Consider the following 24,849-nt stretch of genomic DNA (forward strand, 5'->3'; position numbering starts at 1 on the left):
TGGCATTTAGTGTAATGTCCTAATACATCACAGTCAAACACCTCTCAGAGTTTCCTTTATTAACATTGAAAATCCTGGTTTCTTATTGAACAATAGCTAAAGTGCAATTCTATCAAATTATTGTAACTTTTTTCCCCAGGGACATCTGTACAACAAGGATATGTTAGTTAATGGCTTTAATGGCCGCGGGACAATCGCCATCGCCACCGAGGGCTTTGACTTTGACTCTGACAGGGGGGGGGGGGGGGGGGGGGGGAGAGTGCAGTGGAGAGATAAGTTTATTTGGCCTTCCATCAAGCAATGTGATGGATGTTTATGTAAATTTTTGTGTCTGGGGTCTATTTGTTTGTAATGTATGGCTGCAGAAACGGCATTTCGTTTGGACCTCAAGGGGTCCAAATGACAATTAAATGTATCTTGTATCTTGTATCTTGTATCTTGTAATCCCTTCTTATTGCACAACACTAACTGTAAGGTCAGCACAATGGTAAAGCTTGGGGAGCTGTTGCCTCACGATGCCAGGGTCCAAGGTTCAATACTAACCTCAGCTGCTGTCTGATAGTGGAGTATTAGCCCACCTTGCCTGATGCCTCGTGGGTGCAAGAAGACTTTCTCCCACCCTCTGTTTACAAGACCATGCCATTTCAGGTGGGCAGCGAGCCCAGGGGAGCAGCTGGGTCTGCCTCAGCTCCACGTACTCGTAGGGGATTGAAGAATTGGCCGCACTCCCGAAGCTGAGCCGCACGAGAAAAGTCACTGTAATCCCGTGACCCGACTAGTTCACCCTCCTCTCATGTCACAGCCTCCGTAAGTACTTAGCTGAATTGTTGAATGTCTGATCAAGAGCGGGGCAAGTTCTTTACTCAGTCGTAGAGTCGTTCAACATGGAAACAAGCCCTTCGGCCCAACTTGTCCACGCTGTCCACGATGCCCCATCTATGCTAGACCCACCTGGCCCATGTCCTTCTAAACCTTTCCTATCCATGTACCTGCCTTTTCAATATTTGCTTCTCAATAAAGGACAGCAATGTAACCAAGATAAGGCAGCATTTGAGTCGGCTTCAAGGTATAAATCAGGCAGAGCCTAACTGAAGAGGCTTGGCGGTGGGAGGTGGGATGGCTTTGTTATTTTGCAGACATAAATATAACGTAGAGAAAGGAAAGACTCAACAGGGACATGAGGCCATCAGCCAGCACCCGGATTAAAATGATGGCCTCACTTTTGAATTGAACCTTTACAAAATCCAATAAAAAACCCGATCCGTTACATGAACAGCAACATATTGAGGACAGATTTATTGGGATAATGAAGCCAGGCATTTACAGAATCTGGCTTTGCAAACAAGCCTCTGAATGTGGATCACCCTCTCTCGTACCACAAGATTTTGATTTAGAATTTCTGCAAAAGACTTTGATTTATTTTCCTAGCTTTAATTAAAATAGGACAATCCTCTAAATCATGTGACTGCATTGGGTTATATTTGTAAGTGGCTAATTCCCTGGAACACCCTAACTGTATGCTCTTAGGAACCGAGTAGGTGCAATGTCACCACCCAGAGTCTGCTGCAGGTAATAGCACTTGGAATAAATCTGGGTTCAGCAACTTCAAATCGAGTTCAGCCACATGGTGAGTCATAGAGTCATTACAACATGGAAACAGGCCCTTCGGCCCAACTTGCCCATGCTGACTAAGATATCCCATCTACGCTAGTCCCACGCCCATATTTGGCCCATATCCCTCTAATCCAGAACTGAGAAGAATCACAGATCCGTTGGGGCTACAATAATTTAGTTTGGATTAGTTTAGAGATACAACATGGAAACAGGCCCTTCGGCCCACCAAGTCTCCACCGACCAGTGATCCCCGCACACTAACGTTACCCTACACACACTAGGGAAAAATTTACACTTATACCAAGCCAATTAACCTACAAACCTGTACGTCTTTGCAGTGTGGGAGGAAACCGAAGTTCTTGGAGAAAACCCACGCGGTCACGGGGAGAACGTACGAACTCCAACACCCGTAGACGGGATCAAACCCGGGTCTCCAGTGCCACAAGCCAGCGCTGTAAAGCAATAACTCTACCGCTGCACCACCATGCCACCCTTGATCTGATCAGGATCGTAGACCTGAAACACTGTTTCTCTTTCCACAGATGCTGCTTGACCTACTGAATTTTACTAGCCTTCTTATTTCAGCCTCTTTTTATTTTTCGTTGTCAGAATGGATGTACTTGGAGATTATCCTCGAACAATGAGGCTAACATTACAACTCACAGTACATCCCACTCAATCGTGTAACCTTGGTGTTTATATCAAAAAAACACAAAAAAACTTAATTGCATTTAATGATTAATGATTCTTTTAAAGTAAATATTTGCTCGAGCTCAGTCCCTGTCTCATATGTTCTGAGAGAGAGAATTCCTGGGTGGAAAGGAAGTGTGGGTCGTGGGAGGCAGCATTTCAGCTGCCGGAAAATGTAATTTACAAAAATGCAATAACAAGGATGATTAATCTTAATGAACCAATTATAATGATACCCTGTGTGGTGAATACCAATTAGGTTAATTCAAAAGCAAGTGTCAGCATGTGGGTGGGTTCTTGTTTTAAAATGTTCCCTCAACCTTGCTCCAGGAGAGGGGCAGCACGGTGGCGCAGTGGTTCGAGCTGCTGCCTTTCAGCGCCGGAGACCTGGGTTCGATCCTGACCACGGGTGCTCCCTGTATGGGGTTTGCACGCTCTCCCCGTGACCATGTGTGTTTTCCCCGGGTGCTCCGGTTTCATGCCACGCTCCAATGACGTACAGGTTTGTTGGTTAATTGGCTTCGGTAAAGATTGTCAATTGTCCCTCGGGTGTAGGATTTTTAAAAATAGTTTAGTTTGTGTTTTGTAAAGTTTAGGAGCTTGGTCAGCCATGGTCATATTGAATGGCGGTGCAGGCTCGAAGGGCCGAATGGCCTACTCCTGCACCTATTTTCTATGTTTCTATGTTTCTATGTTGTTCTTGAATCTGGAAGTCGTGGTATTCAGACTCCTACACCTTCTTGATGAAAGGAATGAAATGAGAGTGTTTGCCATGATGGTGTGGGTCTTTGCGGATGATGGTTGTCTTTGTGATGCTGTGTCACCTACAGATCCCTTCCGTGGGAGATCATTGTAAACAAAGAATATTAAGGGATATGTGACAAAGGCAGACCCATTCTGAAGGAGAATCATCGATCTTCCACATTAACTCCGTTTCTCTCTCTCTCTCCACTGACCTGCTCAGTGATTCCAGCCCTTTCTGTTTTATTTCAGATTTCCAACATCTGTAGTTCTTTTGAGATTTAGTTAACGTTGACCCGTGTCTGTGCGTGCGTGCGTGACTCACTCTCTGTGAAGCCTGAGTTGTGAAGCATTTTCTACTCTTTTCTCTATCTTTTTCAGATTTTCAGTATCTGCTGTAACTTGCTTTTGACTCTTATTATTAATGTGTGAAGTGTTGATTTTAGCCAGAGCCATTTCACTGGCGTATCTTCCCGAGCAGAAACAGTCTACAAATAAATAAACCTCAAATATTTCAGGAATAATCTGTATAAATATGTCTCATTTTCAAATAAATGCTGCTTTACTTCTGAGATATTTGTACTGACCAGAGACGCAGCACGTTGTAACATTTATTTCCCTAATGCTACAACACTAGCGCCCAGTGAGATTGGGTTAAACATAATCCTTTACTGTATTGTAACCTATGTTGTTCAAAATGGTTTTAAAATGTTGACTTAAACCTTGTGCTATTTGTGGGAATTCCAAAAGCAGACGCTTCTAACCGCAGGGATTGGGGGCCGGCTTGGAGTGTTTATGTCCTTCTCAGGGGGGGTTTTCTGCTTCCAATTAGCCATCATCCCACAACTTGCTCCCAAAGACAACATAGCCAGTTTTATCCGATTACATTAGATCTGCTGGAAGAACCGACTTCAACGCTGGATCAAAATGTCAGCAGTCCTCTCAATGAGTTGATGCAAAGCCTCTTGGTCACAAACTCCACATAGACAGCAGCTGAGCACAGGATCGAACCTGAGACCACGAGGCAGCAGCATTAACTGCTGGACCACCATGCAGCGGAGATGGCCCAGGTCTAATGCAATGTGATTCCTGATGTATGAGGGTCAGGGGGAAAGGATCTCTCGTCTCCCTTTCCCCTGACTCACAGTCTGAATGAAGAAGGGTCTCGACCCGAAACCTCACCTATTCCTTTTCTCCAGGGATGCTGTCTGACCCGCTGAGTTACTCCAGCATTTTGTGTCTATCTTCGGTTTGAACCAGCATCTGCAGTTCCTTCCTGCACATGGTTCCCGATGTGTCTGAGTATGGTCTAAGAAGACGTCCAGAAAGCTTCCAGCTGTGCTCCAGTACAATTCCAGCTGATATTTCTGTGTGATTCCAGATGTGCTTCTGTAGGCTTTAAGTCACAACTGTGACCGGGTCTTGCTTCGTGCTACCTTTGTCCCAGTTTCTGCTGACTGTTCCCTCTGTCTTCAGCAAGGACCTCAGGAAGGGAGGGCTTATTAGATCATGGGAGGGGGGGGGGGGGGGGGGGGGGGAGTAGGGGGGGGGGGGGGGGGGGGGTTGAAAGGTGAGACAAGGGCCTGGACCAACTAAATCCAGCACAACACGCTCACTGCAAATTCCTCCCCACACTGCTGTCTGCATCAATTGCAAGTTACAGAATGGCGATTTAATCTGATTGAATTCACACACCTGTCCCAGATACACCAGGCGATAGGAAGTGACACCCAAAGCATCCAACAAAATTTAGAATTCATTTAACAACCAGCGTGATGCACTTAATGTCGGCACTTAATCTAAATGGACACAAGCAATGAATTAACTAATTAATGCTGACCACTCACTGTGCTAAAATAATTTTATTTAATCTGCTACAGTTTCAGTGTTTAGGATTGTGGTGAAGAACTAATGTGATATTTCAATGCTTTTTTTTTAATTATCATGTCTACCAAGGTACTGTGAAATACTTGTTTCAGATCAGCAAGACTATCACTATACATAGGCACAATCCCCAGGTTGGTACACGGAATGTACACTGAGTCTATGTGCAGCCGTCTCCTGCATTCCAGTCGTCCCTTGAACCATCATCTCTCTCCTTGCACGGCCCTCTTCAGCCCTAATTCCCCTGAGGAGGCACGGTGGCACAGCGGTAAGTTGTTGCCTTATAGCGAATGCAGCGCCGGAGACCCTGGTTCGATCCCGACTGCAGGCGCTATCTGTACAGAGTTTGTACGTTCTCCCCGTGACCTGTGTGGATTTTCTCCGAGATCTTCGGTTTCCTCCCACACTGCAAAGACGTACAGGTTTGTAGGTTAATTGGCTTGGTAAATGTAAAAATTGTCCCTAGTGGGTGTAGGATAGTGTTAATATGCGGGGATCGCTGGTCGGCGCGGACCCGGTGGGCCGAAGGGCTTGTTTCCGCACTGTATCTCTAAACTAAACTCAACTAAACTTTATGTAAGCTTGATGAATGCCACCTCGTCTTCTATCCGTGCAAGAGTCAAGAGGGATAGGAGTCAAGTTATTCCTCCTATGCACTGGCTTTGAACTGGAACAATTACATTATTTAACAGGCACACTAGGAAGTTTATTACTCCAAATCATATCTGCTGCATTTGACAAGTAAATACACTTGACTCTTGCCCAGACCGCAAACGTGAAACATATTTATATTGACGGGATTCAAAGTTGAATTGATCAAATTCAGATAACCAGTCTTGCGTGATTGTGTCGTAACAGGCCAGTTATGATGTAAGAACATCCACCAGTAATATTGACTCACTTTTTTTCTCTCTCCTCAGAGGCTTCCTGACCAGCTGGGCATTTCTGATTTTCTAAGGTAGACAAAAGTGCTGGGGAAACTCAGTGGGTGCAGCAGCATCTATGGAGCAAAGGAAATAGGCAACGTTTCGGGCCGAAACCCTTCTTCAGACTGATTTTCTAGACTGGTTTTCTATTTTGTTTAAGAATTCCTGTATTTGCTGCGTTCACAAAGTTTCAGCCTGTGTTTTTTAATTATTTTGTTTCCAGTTACCCTCATCCATCTGACAATTGCATAGCACCCAGTGTACTATGTTACAGAACATAGAACAGTGTAGCACAGTAGGAGACCCTTCGGCCCGTCCTGACACTAGTCTACTCTGACATAATTTTATATGCTTCTATCAGGTCTCCCCTCAACCTTTGACGCTCCAGTGAAAACAAGCCAAGGTCTCCTTGCAGCTAATCCCCCCAATCCAGGCAGCGGGCACCCTCAGTCTGAAGAAGGGTTTCGACCCGAAACGTTGCCTATTTCCTTCGCTCCATAGATGCTGCCTCACCCGCTGAGTTTCTCCAGCATTTTTGTGTCCCATCTAGCATCTGGACAACTTTGGTCTCTGTTCATTCCAGCCCTCCCCATTTCTGCAACTTAAAACATGTTTGTTTTCTCACTTTTCAGTTCGTGAATTGTCTCTGTTTCCGTCTCCATAGACACAGCCCGACCCACTGAGTATTTTCAGCACTCTTTTCATTTCAAGTTTCTCACATGTTTTTTTTTTCATTTTCAATCCCTAAAAACAAAATGACTTGAGAATTTCCTGAAGGCACGTTGAAAATACACCTGAATAGTACATGGAGAGGATAGGTTGAGAGGGATATGGGACAAATGCTGGCGAATGGGACTAGCTTAGATGGGGCATCTTGGTTGACATTGATGAGTTGGGCTGAAGGGTCTGTTTCTATGCTGTGTGACTCTATGAAGGACTGCACACATCCGGGGAGAGAATCTTGCAAGGTTTCTATCATAAAGAAGAGACAGAGGGAACTCGGGCTCTGTATAAGTATCTCCCTAGAGAGATTGGGGGACGACTCCAGCCAAATGTACAGGTAGTTCTTGCAGAGAGAAGAAATGGGATTTCAAAAACGATGTAAAGATTTTTCCTTCTTCCAATATAATATTATCATCGTAAGTGCATGAGAGAATACAGGCTGAAGTTTAGAAAGAATGTGAGGAAGTAGAGTCCACTGGGGTCCATAACCAGAGATAGACACAAAATGCTGGAGTAACCCAGCAGGACAGGCAGCATCTCTGGAGAGAAGGAATGGGTGACGTTTTGGGTCGGGACCTTTTTCTAGATGTCCCGACCTGAAACATCACCCATTCCTTCTCTCCAGAGATGCTGCCAGTCCCGCTGAGTTACTCCAGCATTTTGTGTCTATCTTCGGTTTAAACCAGCATTTGCAGTTCCTTCCTACACAGAGTCTATAAACACTCCACAAAATCCTCACTGAGATACGTTTGGCACTTACAGTTTAATGGGAGCAGGTTCACAAGGGCAAGAGTTGGTCAGGATAGGACAACAATCACTAACTTTAACAAGAGTCGTTTTTTCCCCAACAAGTTCCGTAAGCAGAGGAGAGGTCTATAAATGCTGTACTTGTTTGTTTCACTTGCATTGAAATCTGACCTCGGTGTAAATGGTAAGTGCCAGGGCCTGATCACAGATGTTTCTGTTTGAAAGTCGACTAACTCTTTGAAAAGGGCTTCCAGGTGACTACTGGGTGGCAGGACTCCTTTACTCTCCAAGATGCTGGGCAAAGAGAGACTTTGTCCTGTAGTCTTTCAGCTCATTAATAGGCTCTCACTTGAGGAAGCCAGACGCTACTGTGGTTACAGCTTAGACGTTTCCAATTTATCTCCGTGCTGGTGGTCTCAGTTTGCTGGAGGAACGTATAATGATGAATTATGCAGCATAGACACAGCCGCTGAGGATCACCATATTGATAAGACCATCATCTATCCATCCATACCAATTCCAGCTACCAGCACTTGCTTTGTGGGAACACCAGTGCTCATCTTAAATCTCGTGAGGGTATCTGCCTCTACCACACTCTGTGGTCCAGTTGTTGGCCATCACCTGGGTGAAAAAGTTCTATGCCCTATGGCCTTTGGCCTCTGCCATGGGGAACATTTACCTCTGCCTCCCACAAATCTGTAAACCTCATATCGTTCCCCCCCCCTCAGCCAAGGCAAAGAAACCCAGGTTATCCAGGTTATCCAGTCTGACCCTTAACAGTCAGGTCGTAACAATCCATTACAGGCAACATGCTAGATAACCTTTTCCACACCCTTCCTATACTGTGGCAAGCCAAGAGGGATATGGCAGATGAGATCAGTTTCACTGTGACAAGCCAAACTTTAGACTTATACACCAGCTTCCTTCTGTTCAGCACTCATGGTACAGACTCTCCTCCCAGGCATCGTAATGCACACCTCACACTTATCAGGATTTGATTCCATCGACCCAATTTTCCAACTAATCATAGAACATAGACCAGTCCAGCGCAGGAACAGGCCCTTCGGCCCATGATGTTGGTGCTGAACATGATGCCAAGTTCAACTGATCCCATCTGCCATATCCCTCTATTCCCTCCACCTCCATGTGCCTATCTGAAAACCTCACAAATGCCACTATCGTATCTGCCTCCACCACCACCTTTAGCAATGCGTCCCCAGTCCCTGCTACTCCCCGTGTGAAAAAAACGTTCCCTGCACATCCCCATTAAACTTTCTCCCTCTCACCTATAGCTATGCCGTCTAGTCTATCTTTTTGCGCCTCTCATAATTTTATATACTGCTATCAAGTCTCCCTTCAAACTCTGACATTCCAGAAAAACAATCCAAGTCTGTCCAACCTTGCCCTGTAACTGACACCGTCTAATCCAGGTAGCATTCTGGTAAACCTTGTCTGCACCATAAACTCCCCACATCTTTCCTGTAAAGGAGCAACCTAGATAAATCAATAACATTATCGCAAGGCAGGTGAAAACTCAGGCTGCATTGTGCAGTGTAGGAGTCCTTAGCCCTGTTCCAATATACTAACAATGGACAGTGAACTGATTTGCGCAAGTTACAGAAATATAATAAGTGAAAGGGTGCCCCACAATAGGGAGGCACGGTGGGGCAGCGGTAGAGTTGCTGCCTTATTGCGCCAGAGGCCCGTGTTCGATCCTGACTACGGGTGCTGTCTGCAGAGAGTTTGTACATTCTCGCCGTGACCTGCGTGAGTTTTCTCCGTGTGCTCCAGTTTCTCCCCACACTCCAAAGATATACAGGTCTGCAGGTTAATTGGCTTTGGTAAAACAAAATGTAATATCACCAGTGTGTAGGTTGGTGCTAGAGAACGGGAATCATTGGTCGGTGCAGACTCCGGGGGGGGGGGGGGGGGGGGGGGGGAGAAGGGCCTGTTAACGCGCTATATCTCGAAAACTAAATTAAACTGGAACAACCATTTTGGAGGCACCTTTTGATGAACAAACTGAGAATGGTCAATTGACACATTTCATCACAATGAAATAGGCAGGAAGTGGAAGACATGTACAAAATAGACAAAGGGGCAAACACAAACACAGCAGAAGGCAAACTGAAAGAACTACAGAGTGTGATACAAGCTTGAAAAAATGCAGTTTGGCTTCTTAGTGACTTAAGCAGTAATTAAGGTTGAGAGTGTACATTTACTTATGCTCTCCTTCAAGCAGATGTGAGACTAATTATTCTTGCCATAAGACAGTAGAGAGCATGTAGAGAGGATCCATCAAAATACATCAAAGACATTATTCAATTTGTCTCAGCTTGAATCACAACAGATTGACACGTATAAATTAGTCAAGTACATTATAATAATCATGTCAGCATCTCTTCATTCCAAAATTATGTAGAATGCAGGTTGTCAGTATTCAACTCCATGTAGATAGACACAATATAATGGAGTAACTCGGCTGGGCTGGCAGCATCTCTGGGGAGAAGGAATGGGTGACGCTTCGGGTCGAGACCCTTCTAGTCATGCTGCCTGTCCCGCTGAGTTACTCCAGCATTTTGTGTCTATCTTCGGTTTTATCCAGCATCTGCAGTTCCTTCCTACACATTTCAACTCCATGCAAAGCGGGTCTCCAAATCAAAGGCAGAAAGATGTACACAAGATACTGGAGTAACTCAGCGGGACGGGCAGCATCTGGAGAGAAGGAATGGGTGATGTTTTGGGTCGAGACCCTTCAGTCTGAATGAAGAAGGGTCTCGACCCAAAAAAATCACCCATTCCTTCTCTCCAGAGATGCTGCCTGTCCCACTGAGTTTACTCCAGCATTTTGTGTCTATGTTCTGTGTAAACCAGCATCTGCAGTTCCTTCCTACACAAAGGCAGAAAGGTCATTGCCTTGAAGCACTAGTTCTGTTTCTCACCCAGCACTGCAAACTCCGGCACTCCTCCAATTCTGCTCGCCACATTTCTCCACCACCAGCAACCACACCTTCTGATGTCTGGTTCCTATAGTACAGATTTCCCTCCCTGACCTTCTCCAACAGCTCACCCCCTCCATGACACACTGATCAACCTGAGCAGAACCTTCAGCAGCAGACTGGTTCCACCAAGATGCAGGACATAATGCCACAGGGGATCCTTTATTCCCTGTGGCTATCAAACTGTACAACTCCTCCCTCTTCTGTCGTGGGTCTGAAGAAGGTTTCCAACCTGAAACGTCACCTATCCTTTTTCTCCAGAGATGCTGCCTGACCCGCTGAGTTAGTCCAGCACTTTGCGGCTTTTTTGACCTCGGGATGTCCCATAACCAGTTAAATAGTTTTGCAGTGTCGTCACCAAGATAATGTAGGAAACACAGGCTTCACCAAACTCGTGCTAAGCAAGATCCAACACACAATAATGACGAGAACAGCTATAATCTGTTCCATTAATGTTGGTCGATGATTAAATGTTGGTCAGGATATGTATGGAACTGTAAGGTTCTTTAATACTGTGCCATGGGAATTTTTCTTTTAGGACAGACATTCGGTTTTAAATTATCAACACAGATCCCAGGAATGACTCTTAAAGCCACAACATGTTGACTCAAAAGCCAGTATGTAACTATGGGTCCAAGGAGTGAGCATGTTTAGTTTAATTTAGAAGGTAGACACAAAATGATGGAGTAGCTCAGTGGGACAGGCAGCATCTCTGAAGAGAAGGAATGGGTGACGTTTCGGGCCGAGACTCTTCTTCAGACTAGTTTAGTTTAGAGGTAGTGTGGAAACAGGCCCTTCGGCTCACCGAGTCCACGCCGACCAGCAGAGGCGGAAATCCTGGGGGGGGGGTGGGTGGTACGTCCCCTCCCTGCTTTGATAGTGGGGAACAGTTCCCCCCCCCCCCCATGTTTTGTAATCCGGGCTTTATCAGACGGTTTCTAAGGGCTGAATCGGCCCATTCACAGGGCCTTAAAATCAAACTGCTGCATCGAGGCATCGAGGCTCCCGCCAGCCAATGAAAGCCCCCGTGAAGGGCCGATTCAAACCCCACGATTCGGGGCGGATGAAGCTGCTGATGCTGGAGTTCGGAGTCGGTCACCAACCAGGTCAGCTCCCGATGTTATCAACCACAGGGCCCACGGCCAAAGCCTCGCGTGTGTGCATGTGCGCGGGCAGCCACCAAGAAATTGTGGCCCCCCCGCCCCCCATTTTGTGATAGCGATTTCCATGCCTGCCGACCAGCGATCCCCATTCACTAGCACTATCCTGCACACGAGTGTAGGGCCAGGGTGATGGCATCATCCGTGGACCTGTTGTGGCGGTAGGTGAACTGCAGTGGGTCAAGGCCGCTGGGTAGACTGGATTTAACGTGTTCCATAACTAGCCTCTCAAAACATTTTATGATGGTGGATGTCAAGGCCACTGGATGGCAGTCGTTGAGGCATGAGATCACCTCTCTCCGCAGATGCTGCCTGACCTACTGACTGTGTCCAGCATTATCTGCTTCCTTTTACAATTTCCTACATGTGTGGTTGGTTGTCCAAGCCCACACCACAGATTCATCTTCTCTAGAACCTTTGAAAACCCTAAACTGACTCAAAGCAAAGATGAATGGATGTAGTCACTGATAGAATGTATAAGACACAAGATCTCACTGGCATTCATCTGTCTGAAAAACTATGAGTGATGATGAATGAGGGGGATCTCCAAATCTCCTTTGAAATGGTTCTACTACCTCTACCACCACCCCCAGCAGCATGTTCCCCTGTGTAAAAAACATCCCTTTTGAACATTGCCCCACTCATCTTAAAGCTATGCCCTCTAGTGATATTCCCATCCTGGGAACAATGTTCTGACTGTCTGCCCTATCTATGCCAGTCACAATCTTATATACTTCTATCAGGTCACCGCTCCGTCTCCGGAGTTCCAGAGAAAATAATCCAAATCAGTCCAACCTCATCCTATAGTTAATAACCCCTAATACAGGCATCACTCTGGTAAACCTCCTTACCCTTTCCAAAGATAGACCCAAAATGCTGGAGCAACTCAATGGATCTGGCAGAACCTCTGGAGAAAATGGATTGGTGATGTTGGGTTGCGACCCTTCTTCAGATCCCGGAGGAAATCTGGAGAAGAGTTCTGACTCGAGACGTCACCGATCTATTTTCTCCAGAGATGCTGCCCGGCCCGTTGAGTTACTCCAGCACGTTGTGTCTATCTGTGAGAGAGAACTTGCTGATTCTGAACATTAGTGTGAAAAGTCCCAATAAATATTGAAAAGAGAGTGCTCATGCCTTGTCAATTGCCTTTTCATCACAGCCTGAACGATGCCAAAAATGCTCCACATGGCAGGTTATGAAGACAAGTCTAGCAAGGACACTGTCAGATTCACGGTGCATAAATACACAGTGATGATGTTATTATTTCAGCTTCTCTGCTTATTGCTCTATCTATACTTACAGCATGAGTAGTTGTGGCGTACGCTTATTTTCGATGTCTACCTGGGGAATGGTTTGACTAACATGGTTTATCCTCATGAGTAGACTTTTATATCTTACCTAGTTCTCAATTTGGCCTTGAACTTGAATGATAAAATGTCCGAGCCTCTCCCATGGTCAACTTCATCATGGGTGCGAATATGACACCAATATTGGCATAAGGCATCGAAGACTATCTAACAGCTGAATGTGGGCGTGAAAGCAGATCCTTGTCACTTTTGGGCAACAGTACTTGGCTATCACCACATTTTGTGGACAAACTAATTCATGTCTGCAGAAGACCTTGAGTTCGAAGTGGACGCACATTGAGGCTGACCTGGACATCTAGATCTCAGACTGCTCAGGTTCAGGCTATCGGATGGCATCTCTTTCATGGGGCCAAATGCACTCTAGCCACGGACAAGAGTTTGGTTTAGGTTAGATATACAGTGCGGAAGCAGGCCCTTCGGCCCACCGGGTCCGCACCGTCCAACGATCCCCGCACATTAGCATTATCCTACACCCACCAGGGCTAATTATTACATTTGCCAAGCCAATTAACCTACAAACCTGGAGTGTCATTGAATTGTGGGAGGAAACCGAAGATCTTGGAGAAAACCCACGCTGGTCACGGGGAGCACGTACAACGTACAGACAGCACCCGTAGTTGGGATCAAACACGGGTCTCCGGCGATGCATTCGCTGTAAGGCAGCAACTCTACTGCTGTGCCACCGTGACCACCCCATGGTGGTAGTAGTACTTCAGTGGTACTAAAGAAACCATTGAACCATCGGACCGCTGAAACTTGGACTATGGAAGATTACAGAGCTGCATTGAGGGAGCTGAGATGGGAAGACCTCACCCCATAACACCTCCACATCCAAGGAACCGAGAGCCGTTTTCCATGGATATCTAGACCCAGGGTTTGTCAACTTTAAGGGATAAGAGCAGAAAATACAAGAAATATTCAGCAGGCCAGATATCATCAGTGGAGGGAGATTAACAGAGTTAAACTTTCCAGTCACTGACCCTTTTGCAAAAAAATTTCAAAGTTAAAGTAGGCGTAGTGGTTCTGCTGTCCCACAGTTCCAGTGACTTGGGTTCAATCCTGACCCCTGGTGCTGACTGTGTGGAGTTTGCACTTTCTCCCTGAGTATGTGATTAGGTGGATTTCTTCAGGGTGCTCTCGTTTCCTCCCTTACCCCAAAGGCAGGTGAGTGGGTAGATTAATTGCCTACTGTAATGTCATGAGGAGAGCATGCAGCCTTGGTGGAGTAGAGGTGCCTTTCCCCAAGAGTAAGCTCCATTGACCAGAGCCAGACTGGGGCTGAAGAGAGGTAGGTCACAGACTCACTCTGCCCGATAGTGATGGTTTGCTCACAACGGCCATTCAACTGTCTGTCTTCCCTTAAAACCACTAATTCCCAGTTATGTACGTATTTAATAATAATAATAATAATAACTTTTATTTATGGGCGCCTTTCAAGAGTCTCAAGGACACCTTGCAAAAATGTAGCAAGTAGAGGAAAAACATGTAATAAATGGAATGAAATAAATATTAGAGACATGACTAGTACACAAATTAAAGACAGAATTCAATTCAAACACGTATTTGGTACTTAGAACCCCTTTTTTTTTCAACGCACGTACTCATAATCCAAAGAAAGAGGAGTCATTCATTGCTGAAGTTATCTTCAGGCTACACACACACACACACACACACACACAGTCTGAACATCAATCACGCTCAGTTATTTTCGAAACAATTTTCTTTGGGAATGAGCTATTTAGTCTGGCCAGGTGATCAGGTTACTGTACACACTGCACATGTTTGCTCTCTGGGAGGAAATGTATTTGGGCAGTTTTCTGCTCAGAGGTCAACTTTAGATTTGTGGGTCATCACTTCTTCTAGAAGCTGAGCGTGTATCCCTCCACTGCACCTTCACTGCCCCTCCTCACACCACCCTTTAGCCCTCCGCTGCCCCCTTCTGCCCCATTCCCATGCCAGGTCCCATCTTACCTGGTGGTCACCATGGTTTGAGACCTCACTCCTCCATTAGAGCGACCACCAACCCTATGACTCTAACTCTGTGGGTCTGATACTTCCAACCCACTACATCATCTCACAACGATCTGTGATTGTAACATTTCCTCCCCCCCCTCCACTACCCCACTGGCCTCCACCAACCTTGTCCTCACGTCCCCTGATACTGATAGTTGGACTTGGGAGAAGACAACCTTCTGAAGCTATGAAGACACAAGAGTATAGTTAGAGTGACACAAGAGGCTGCAGATGCTGGAATTTTGAGCAAAACACAAAGTGCTAGGAAGAAACCGACAGCTCAGGCAGCATCTGTGGAGGATGAGGCCAGGCGGCGTTTCGGATTTGGGCCGGGAACCTTCTTCAGACCAGTGGGTCGTGGTGATGGTGGAGTTCACCGGCGTTGGGTATTGGGGATGGGCTGCTGGTGGGTGGTCACATTTGCAGGAGCTGACAGAGTTTCCCGATCACTGAGGGGGCAGGGTAATGTTTCAATGCAGGGTTGCCAAAATCTCCATTATAGAGTGAGGGGTCACGATTGCAAGGTGAGAGGGGTTGTGGTAATGGGTGTTGGGGGTTGTGGGGAGAAGGCAGGAGAATGGGGTTGAGAGGGAGAGATAGATCAACCATGAATGAATGGCAGAGTAGACATGATGGGCCGAATGACCGAATCCTGCTCCTATCACCAATTAACTTGATTGGGGTCATGATGGGGAGATGCCTATCGATGACAATGGCCCAGACCAATTTTGCGAGTCCAGGAACTGTCATCTTCTCTGGGACCCTTCAAATAATTTGCAGCTTGCCTCTCCTGGTAATCCAGTGGATGAGCACATAAGCTTGTGAGTGCTTTTGACCCAGACAGACAACCGGTGTGTTAATATGCTGGAAGATCATGCTCTCCGACATGAGGTCCAAGACCCCGGGTCAGGCAGCCGCCTGAAGAATTTCTCTGTCTAAGTAGCCACTAACTCTCCCTTGAGGCAAATGCCAGCAGCAAGAACAAGTGCAGTCCAAGCCCTCTTCCTTGTAGTTTGTGGCCCAATCTCTACCAAAGCAGTCAAGCTTGTTGGCGTGGGTTCACAGCCTTAATCAATGATTGTCGTGACTCTTCATGTGGCTCAGACGCTGCCTCATTTCAGTTGCAACTTCAGGTCACCCTAGTGGAAGAGTCGGCCACATGGTTTGGAAATGAACCACAAGAGCTTTTGTCTGTGCTTTCAGCTCACGAGCTATAAATGACACCCGTCCCCAAGATTGTAATCAGATGTTTGCTGTGCTTCTGTGATCTCTCTGTTGTTGGTTTTGCCACCCCATCGGCCAGCCGTTGCCTCTTTTGAAAGTTCCTGCACAGAAGTGAGGCACACCCAGGCAACTGTGAAAACAAACTAATTAAATGTCCCGAGCCTTGCCTTGATACGTGGTCTACGGGCCACGTCTGTGAGAAATGCTTCACACTTCTCCTTTGCGTTCATGTGAGGCACAAGTCTTTCTATTGACAGCAGCAACTCAAAGCTTATTTCAAGGGGCCTAGAATATAAAACTGGAATGTAATGTTGAGGCTTTATAAAGCACTGGTCAGACATCATTTGGAGTATTGTGAGCGGTTTTGGGCCCCATATCTGAGGATGGATGTGCTGGCATTGGAGAGGGGCCAGATGAAGGTTTACGAGAATGATCCCAGGAATGATTGGGTTAACATATGATAAGTGTTTGATGGCACTGGGCCTGAACTCGCTGGAGTTTAGATGGATGAGAGGGGGAACCTCATTGAAACTTACCGAATAGTGAAAGGCCCAGATAGAGGGGATGTGGAGAGGATGCTCGCAGTAGTGGGCGAGTCTCGGCCAATAAGTCATAGCCTCAGAATAAAAAGACATACAGAAAGAAAGGAGATGAGGAGGGATTACTTTAGTCAGAGGGTGGTGAATCTGTGGAATTCATTGCCGCAGAAGGCAGTGGAGGCCGTCAGTGGATATTTTTAGTGGAGATTGATGGATTCTTGATTAGTATGGGTGTCAGGAATTATGTAAGCGGATAAAGCAAGAGATTGGGGTTGAGTGGGAAAGATAGATCAGCCATGATTGAATGGAGGAGTAGACTTGATGGGCCGAATGGCCCTGTTCCTGCATTGTACAGTTCTATGTTATATGTACAGCAGACTGTTAGGAAGGAAGACAGTGTATTGACATGAGGACAGAAGGTGCTGGAGCAGATCAAGCAGCATCTCTGGAGAGCACGGATAGATGACGCTTTGGGTTGAGACAACTTCTTCAGACAGGTCGTGTATTGACAAAAGGATTTGAGTACAAAAGATGTTTTACTGCAATTATGTTGGACTGCACATTCTCTCTGGGTTTCCTTTGGGGTACAGGCAATGCTGGAACTTGGGGTGGGGGGGGGGGGGGGGGGGGGGGGGGGGGGGGGGTGGGGAGAATAGATCGCAAGGAAAATTAGTGGGGAATGGGATTGCACTGTGAGTTGGAATAAACTCAAGTGTACAAAAAGCCTCCTTTTACGTTGTCGAAATGGAAAACGCTTTGAAGTTTCATCAAACATATGAAATGCCCCGATCACTCTGTTTACAAACATATTTGTACAGGGCGTCTCCACTGTGTTGGCTTGGACTTGGTCAGTGGGAGAGAGCCCAGTCCAAGGATGGTATCGAAAGCCATGCAACATTGATTAAACTGAAGCCAACTGGGTCTGCCCTGAGAATGTGGTGATGATCCATTTCTGCTCAGTATTTCCTGGCGTCCAGGAGTATCAATTATTACCCGACAGCAGAAAGTTTCAAATACGCTTCTCCCGAGTCTGACAGCAGAAGAAATCCAATGCCAATCAAGACCTGCCATATAAACAATAATTACTGTTAAAAATAACGCCAAGCTTGTTTTTAAACAGGGAGGAGATGCAGGGAGAGTGCTCTGGACTGGCACCAGGCTGATCCGGGAAAGCACTGGCTCACACATTTGTGGATCCCGAATTTGTGGTTCTGAGAATCTCTTCAGTCTTATCTTAGACATTCCTCGTTCAAATGGGGAGGTATGGTGGCGCAGTGGTAGAGTTGCTGCCTTACAGCGCTTACAGCTCCGGAGACCCGGGTTCGATCCCGGCCACGGGTGCTGTCTGTACGGAGTTTGTACGTTCTCCCCATGACATGCGTGGGCTTTCTCTGAGATCTTCGGTTTTCTCCCACACTTCAAAGATGTACAGGTTTGTAGGTTAATTGGCTTGGTATAGATGTAAAATTGTCCCTAATGCGTGTGTGATAGTGTTAATGTGCGTGGATCGTTGGTGCGGGCTCGGTGGGCCGAAGGGCCTGTTTCCGCGCTGTATCTCTAAACTAAACTAAACTAAATGAGTAAAGCCCATCTCACAGACCGATGGAGCTCAGTCAGCAGCCATTTTGTGGGGTCTGCTTCCTGTCCGTGGATTTCTTCATCACATATTGAGCCAGGTTCGTGCTAAATTTTTGTCCTTTCTGCATATTTACACTTGTTTTCTGTAACTAGTTTATGGAAGTATAAAGCAAAGAGAGCTATTGGGAGAAGCTGGATTGTTTTCTCTGGAGCATCGGTAGCTGCGGGGAGACTTGATATACATTTATAAAATGATGAGAGGTGGGGATAGGGTAGATAGTCAAAACCTTTTCCTCAGGATGGAAATGTCAAAGGCCAGAGGGAATAGCTTTAAGGTGTGAGGGGCAAAGTTTAAAGGAGTCTAGACCAAGCACGGACCTGCTGGGTCCCCCTCCCAACACAATATTCCACCACTCACCCATATCCCCCCCACTGCGCAGGCATGGTTGACGGGTTCCCGTTGTGAGGCGTCAAAATGGCGATGTCAAAATGGCGGCAGGCCCGGAAACCCTACCCCAACTGCGCACACGTGGATACGGGGCATGGCAACCCTCCCCCAACTGCGCAGGCACGGCTGGTAAGTGGGAGTGCGACTGCCAGGTTTATTAAAGTTTAAAAAGGCAATAACTTTTAAAATATAACATCAATTTGAACGAAACATGCTATTGCACATCATAGGACAATGTGAGTAAAGGTGGCCCTAAAATTGTCGTGCTATCATGTAATGATTTTCTGGAGTTTTGGGAACAAACAAACAAACAAGGAAGGAAGGAAGGAAGGAAGGAAAGATGGATGGGTGGATGGATGGAAGGATGGATGGATGGATGGAGTGGGGGACAGGTTTTTTACACAGAGGGTGGTGGGTGCCAGGAACACACTGCCAGAGGTGGTGGTAGAGGAAGATATGATCATGGCATTCAAGAGGCTTTTGGATAGCACATCAATATGGGTGGAATAGAGGGATATGTATCATGTGCAGACGGAGGAGATATGTTTAATTGGACACGCTGTTCAGTGCTCATGTTGTGGGTCTTAGGGTTTGTTCCTGAGCTGTGCTCTTCTAAACTTTAATGGGACAACGGAAAAAGAAAATGATCCAAACACATGACTCTAAAAAATATTCAACCTCAACCATCTGGCATGGAGAGGTTGGCTACTAACTAGATAGGATACTCATGCGGGGAGGAATACGATGGGATACAGAGAGAGAAAAGAACCTTGTCCACTGGGCCACAACGGGGTAGGTTGGAAGATCGGGTAGTTCACCACTAGCATGTGAGAAGTCCGATCATGAGTTTTATACTTGATACCATTTTCCCTGATGCTTTTGGATGATACACTTTACCAACTGCCTCCCTATTCTCCCACAGCGATCAGACAAAGTCAGTCATTGTCCATCTCTGCTATTGATTTTGAGATGGAGAAACAGCCAGGCCCCCTGGTCCGAAGATAGACACAAAAAGCTGGGCAGTAACTCGGCTGGACAGGCAGCATCTCAGGAGAGAAGGAATGGGTGACTTTTCAGGTCGGGACCCTTCTTCAGACTGATGTCAGGGAAGTGGGCGGTGCAGAGCTAAAATGTAGTCGGAGACAGTAAGACTGGTCGGAGAACTGGGAAGGGGGAGGGGATAGGGAGAGAAGGAAAGCAAGGGCTACTTGAAGTTAGACAAGTCAATGTTCATACCGCTGGGGTGTAAGCTACCCAAGCGAAATATGCGGATCTTGAGGTGTAATTCCATAGATCCCAGAAAATGGGATAAGTAGTGGGAAAGGTTGGTAAAGAAGGTGTGTGTGGCTTCTTCTTCAGACTAGGTCGACCTGAAATGTCACCAATTCCTTCTCTCCAGAGATGCTGCCTGTCCCACTGAGTTACTCCAGTTTTTTGGGACTATGTTCGGTTTAAACCAACATCTGCAGTTCCTCCCCACACAGGCTCCCTGACCCACGTCTGCCAGCGACCCTGCAGTTGCTCACAATACAAACCCACTACATTCTCCCGAGGTAGCAAACAAACAGTTGAATAATGAATGGATACCTATGTCATGTACGTAGAATCTGAGCTGAGCCTTTAGAAGGGCAACCTCGGTGCCGATTGCCTTCCGCAGCCGGGCAATACAATCCGGGTTTGGGTGGTGTGGTTTAATACCAGACGCCCACAGAGTCAGCCAGTCTAGCGAAACTCTCCAAAACTACAGATGGAATTAAGGAGAAGCATTGTCGTGGAACCCAGCTGATGTTGGAACTGTTCCTTGCCAGAGTTCAGGAACTGACCCAGGTCATGTTTTGATTTCTGGTAACAAATGGGAGCTTTAACTGATTTAATCACTGAGCTCTCACTCCTTATCTCAATTATGTCCTCCAGCTGCCCTCGATCTACTGCTCCTAGTTCTCCACACTTGGGAATCCAAACCTGGACAATGCCCTCTGCCCACTGCCTGACCCTCACCACCAATGGTTTTCCAATAGTCTATCAATCTTTTCCTGTTTTATATCTGCACAAACCCTCAGCATTACTCCCTTGTGTATCTCTCGAATTCATTTAAATCCTCCTCAAAATCTCCTTCCATACACGTACATTCTCCCTCCTATCCCCATTCCCCATTACCGCTGACACCTGTACTAATCAAGAATCTATCTATCTCTGCCTTAAATATATCCACTGAATTGGCCTCCACAGTCTTCTGTGGCAAAGAATTCCACAGATTCACCACCCTCTGACTAAAGAAATTCCTCCTCATCTCCTTCCTAAAAGAACGTCCTTTAATTCTGATGCTCTGACCTCTAGTCCTAGACTCTCCCATTAGTGGAAACATCCTCTCCACATCCATTCTATCCAAGCCTTTCACTATTCTGTACATTTTAATGAGGTCCTCCCCTCATTCTTCTAAACTCCAGCAAGTACAGGCCATGTGCTGTCAAACGCTCACCATGTTAACCTACTCATTCCTGGCATCATTCTTGTAAACCTACTCTGCACCCTCTCCAGAGCCAGCACATCCTTCCTCAGATATGGTGCCCAAAACTGTTCACAATATTCCAAACGCGGCCTGACCAGCGCCTTTGGAATCTTTTCTTATAAGATCTTATGATCTTATAACCACCCTCTGACCAAAGAAATTCCTCCTCATCTAGATTCCTGAAGGAATGTCCTTCATTGTCATTGTTCATTGTTTAAATAATTGTATAAGTAATTTTTTACAAGGGAAAAAGTTAAAACATTTTTGCTCTCCAGGCTCTGTGGTCCTGAGTGAAGAAAGCATTGAGCTCAGCTTTTGACAGACACCTCATGTGTGGGTTATGCTGCCATCTGCTGGATCTCTTGATAGAGCGAGAGCGTTAACCTCGGTCCCCAAGAGTGGGTTAGACTGCCATCTGCTGGATTATTGTCGATCGTCTCGGGAAGACAGCAAAAGGAATTTAAGATTTTTTTTTTGTGCAACTGAAATTACAAAGATCAAATAAATCACAAAATCAAAACATCAGTCTCACATTTACTACAACATCTCCTTTAAATATTGTCCCCGTCACCTTAAAGCTGTGATCTCTAGTCTTTGATATTTCCACCCGCCAACAAATCAGGGGTGATTAAAAAGGGCAACATCTCAGACAAAAAAACAGAGAATTGCTAATCTAGCCCAATTTAATAAAGATGAATCTTTAAGCATGCAGGTACAGCAGGCAGTGAAGAAAGCGATTGGCATGTTGGCCTTCATAACAAGAGGAATTGAGTAGAGGAGCAAAGAGGTCCTTCTGCAGTTGTACAGGGCCCTAGTGAGACCACACGGAGTATTGTGTGCAGTTTTGGTCCCCTAATTTGAGGAAGGTCATTCTTGCTAGGTTCTTACAAGGTTAATTCCCGGGGTGGCGGGACTGTCATACGCTGAGAGAATGGAGCGGCTGGACTTGTAAACTTTGGAATTTAGAAGGATGAGAGGATATCTTGTTGAAACATATAAGATTATTAAGGTACACAAAATTGCTGGAGAACTCAGGGGTGCACAGCAGCATCTAGGGAGCGAAGGAAATAGGCAAAGGCCAAAACCCTTCTTCAGACTGATGTTGGGAGGAGTCCAGAAGGAGCCCGGGGGCGGGGGGGATGGGAGGAGACAGCTTTGGGTTAAGAATAACAGAGGCAAGGGCTAGCAAAATTGGGAGAATTCAATGTTCATGCCAGCCGGACGCAAGCTACCCAGGCGGAATATGAGGTGCTGTTCCTCCAATTTCTGGTGTTGCTCACTCTGGCAATGGAGGAGACCCAGGACAGAGAGGTCGAATTGGGAATGGGAGGGGGAGTTGAAGTGCTGAGCCACCGGGAGTTCAGGTAGGTTATTGCGGACTGAGGGGAGGTGTTCGGCGAAACGATTGCCCAACCTCCGCTTAGTCTCCCCGATGTAAATCAGCTGACATCTTGAGCAGCGGATGCAGTAGATGAGGTTGGAGGAGATACAGGTGCACCTTTGTCGCACCTGGAACGACTGCTTGGGTCCTTGAATGTAGTCGAGGGGGGAGGTGAAGGGACAGGTGTTGCATTTCTTGCGGTTGCAACGGAAAGTGCCCGGGGAGGGGGTGGTACGGGAGGGAAGGGAAGAATTGACAAGGGAGTTGCGGAGGGAGCGGTCTTTGCGGAAGGCAGACATGGGGGGAGATGGGAAGATGTGGCGAGTGGTGGGGTCACGTTGGAGGTGGCAGAAATGGCGGAGGATTATGTGTTGTATTTGCCGGCTGGTGGGGTGAAAGGTGAGGACTAGGGGGACTCTGCCCTTTTTGCGAGTGCGGGGATGGGGAGAGAGAGCAGTGTTGTGTGGTATGGATGAGACCCTGGTGCGAGCCTCATCTATGGTGGTGGAGGGGAATCCCCGTTCCCTGAAGAACAAGGACATTTCCGATGCCCTGGTATGGAATGTCTCATCCTGGGAACAGATGCGGCGTAACCCTTAAGATTATTAAGGGTTTGGGCACGCTCGAGGCAGGAAACATGTTCCTGATGTTGGGAGAGTCCAGAACCAGGGGCCACAGTTTAAGAATAAAGGGTAAGCCATTTAGAACAGAGAAGCGGAATTTTTTTTTCATTCAGAGAGTTGTGAATCTGTGGAATTCTCTGCCTCAGAAGGCGGTGGAGGCCAATTCTTTGGAGGCTTTCAAGAGAGAGTTAGATAGAGCTCTTAAAGATAGCTGAGTCAAGGGATATGGGGAGAAGGCATGAACGGGGTACTGATAGTGGTTGATCAGCCATGATCACAGTGAATGGCGATGCTGGCTCAAAGGGCCAGCCGACTAGTGATCCCCAAGTCCGCGCCGACTAGTGATCCACGTACACTAGCACCATCCTACAAAGGCAATTTACAATTTTTTTTTACTGAAGCCAATCAACTTACAAACCTGTGCATCTTTGGAATGTGGGATGAATCCGGAGCACCCGGAGAAAACCCAGTACCAAGTAACTCCCCCAATTCCACATTGCCCTCGCTTCCCATCACTTCAGCTTTTGAAAATGTTTCTTTCCGCTAGCCAGCTTCTTCCACACCGGTGTGTTGGACAGTGCAGCTCTCACCGACTCCAGGAGGGGGCAGCAGTGGACTTGGACAGAGGGAGCCAATGCGTTTTCCCGTAACTCTCTTTCCTTCTTGATCCACCAGGTGGGGTCAGACACACACGATCCACTGGAGTGATCTCTCCACCAGAGAGACACGGGGTTAGTGGGGAGATATCCGAAGAATAAAGAGGACAGAAGAGCATCTCAGAAAGGAATTGCCAATCTATCCCAATTGAATAAGGATGAATCTCCTGGATATATGTCCACATTTACCAAAAGGAGGTGAAGTGAAGGAGAACTATGATGTAAGATCACATGTGTAAAGGAATTTGTGCCAGATGACTGGTGATGAGTCATAAACTTATAGGGCACATAATCAGGCCCTTCGGCCCTACTTGACCATGCTGACCAAGTGGTCTTCCTGAGCGTTCCATTTGCCTGAATTTATCCCATATCCCTCTAAACATCAGTCTGAAGAAGGGTCACAAAATTGCTCGAGAAACTCAGCGGGTGCAGCAGCATCTATGGAGCGAAGGAAATTGGCGACGTCTCGGGCCGAAACCCTTCCCCAGACCAGTCTGAAGAATGGTTTTGACTCCAGCAGTTTGTGTCTTCCTCTAAACCTTTACTATCCATGAACCTGAGCAACATTGATTTTAAATCTTGTAATTGTACCTCGCCTCCCCCACTTCCTCTGGCAGCTTGTTCTATATACCCACCACCCTCTGTGTGAAAACTTGCCCCTCATGTCCCTGTAAATCTTTGCCCTCTCATCTTAAACCTATGCCCTCTAGTTTTATGCCTCTCGACCTTGGGGGAAAAAGACTGTGGCTACTCACCTCATCTATGTTCAGTTTTTATGTATTTTTAGTATGAGAGATACAGCTCGGAAACAGGCCCTTCAGCCCACCGAGTCCGCACCAGCCAGCGATCCCCACACACTAATGCTACGCACTACATACATCAGGTCAATTTACATTTATACCAAGCCAACTAGCTTACAAACCTGTACGTCGTTGGAGTGTGGGAGGAAACTCCAGGAGCTTCCTGGAGAAAACCCACACAGATCACAGTACAAACTCTGTACAGACAAACACCCGTAGTCAGAATC

The 24,849-nt window shown here is 46.6% G+C and overlaps 1 protein-coding gene across 3 annotated transcripts in view; it reads left to right on the forward strand.

Annotated features, from left to right (window-relative positions):
* LOC129711641 (guanylin-like) overlaps window positions 1–24,849 on the forward strand; it is a 46,939-nt gene that overhangs the window by 11,837 nt on the left and 10,253 nt on the right. The window contains exon 2 of one of the 3 annotated variants that reach the window (XR_008725883.1): window positions 649–807. The exons of 1 other annotated variant lie outside the window; for it this stretch is intronic. Coding sequence is in view for 1 of the 2 variants with exons in the window: in XM_055659439.1 (XP_055515414.1) it covers window positions 2,753–2,806 (54 nt within the window). In the remaining variant the exon portion in view is untranslated. Of the gene's footprint in view, window positions 1–648; window positions 808–2,638; window positions 2,807–24,849 lie in introns of those variants that run through there. One more of the 3 variants, XM_055659439.1, reaches the window with a different exon arrangement.

This window comes from Leucoraja erinacea, chromosome 30 (assembly GCF_028641065.1).
Source record: "Leucoraja erinacea ecotype New England chromosome 30, Leri_hhj_1, whole genome shotgun sequence".
NCBI classification, from domain to species: domain Eukaryota; kingdom Metazoa; phylum Chordata; class Chondrichthyes; order Rajiformes; family Rajidae; genus Leucoraja; species Leucoraja erinaceus.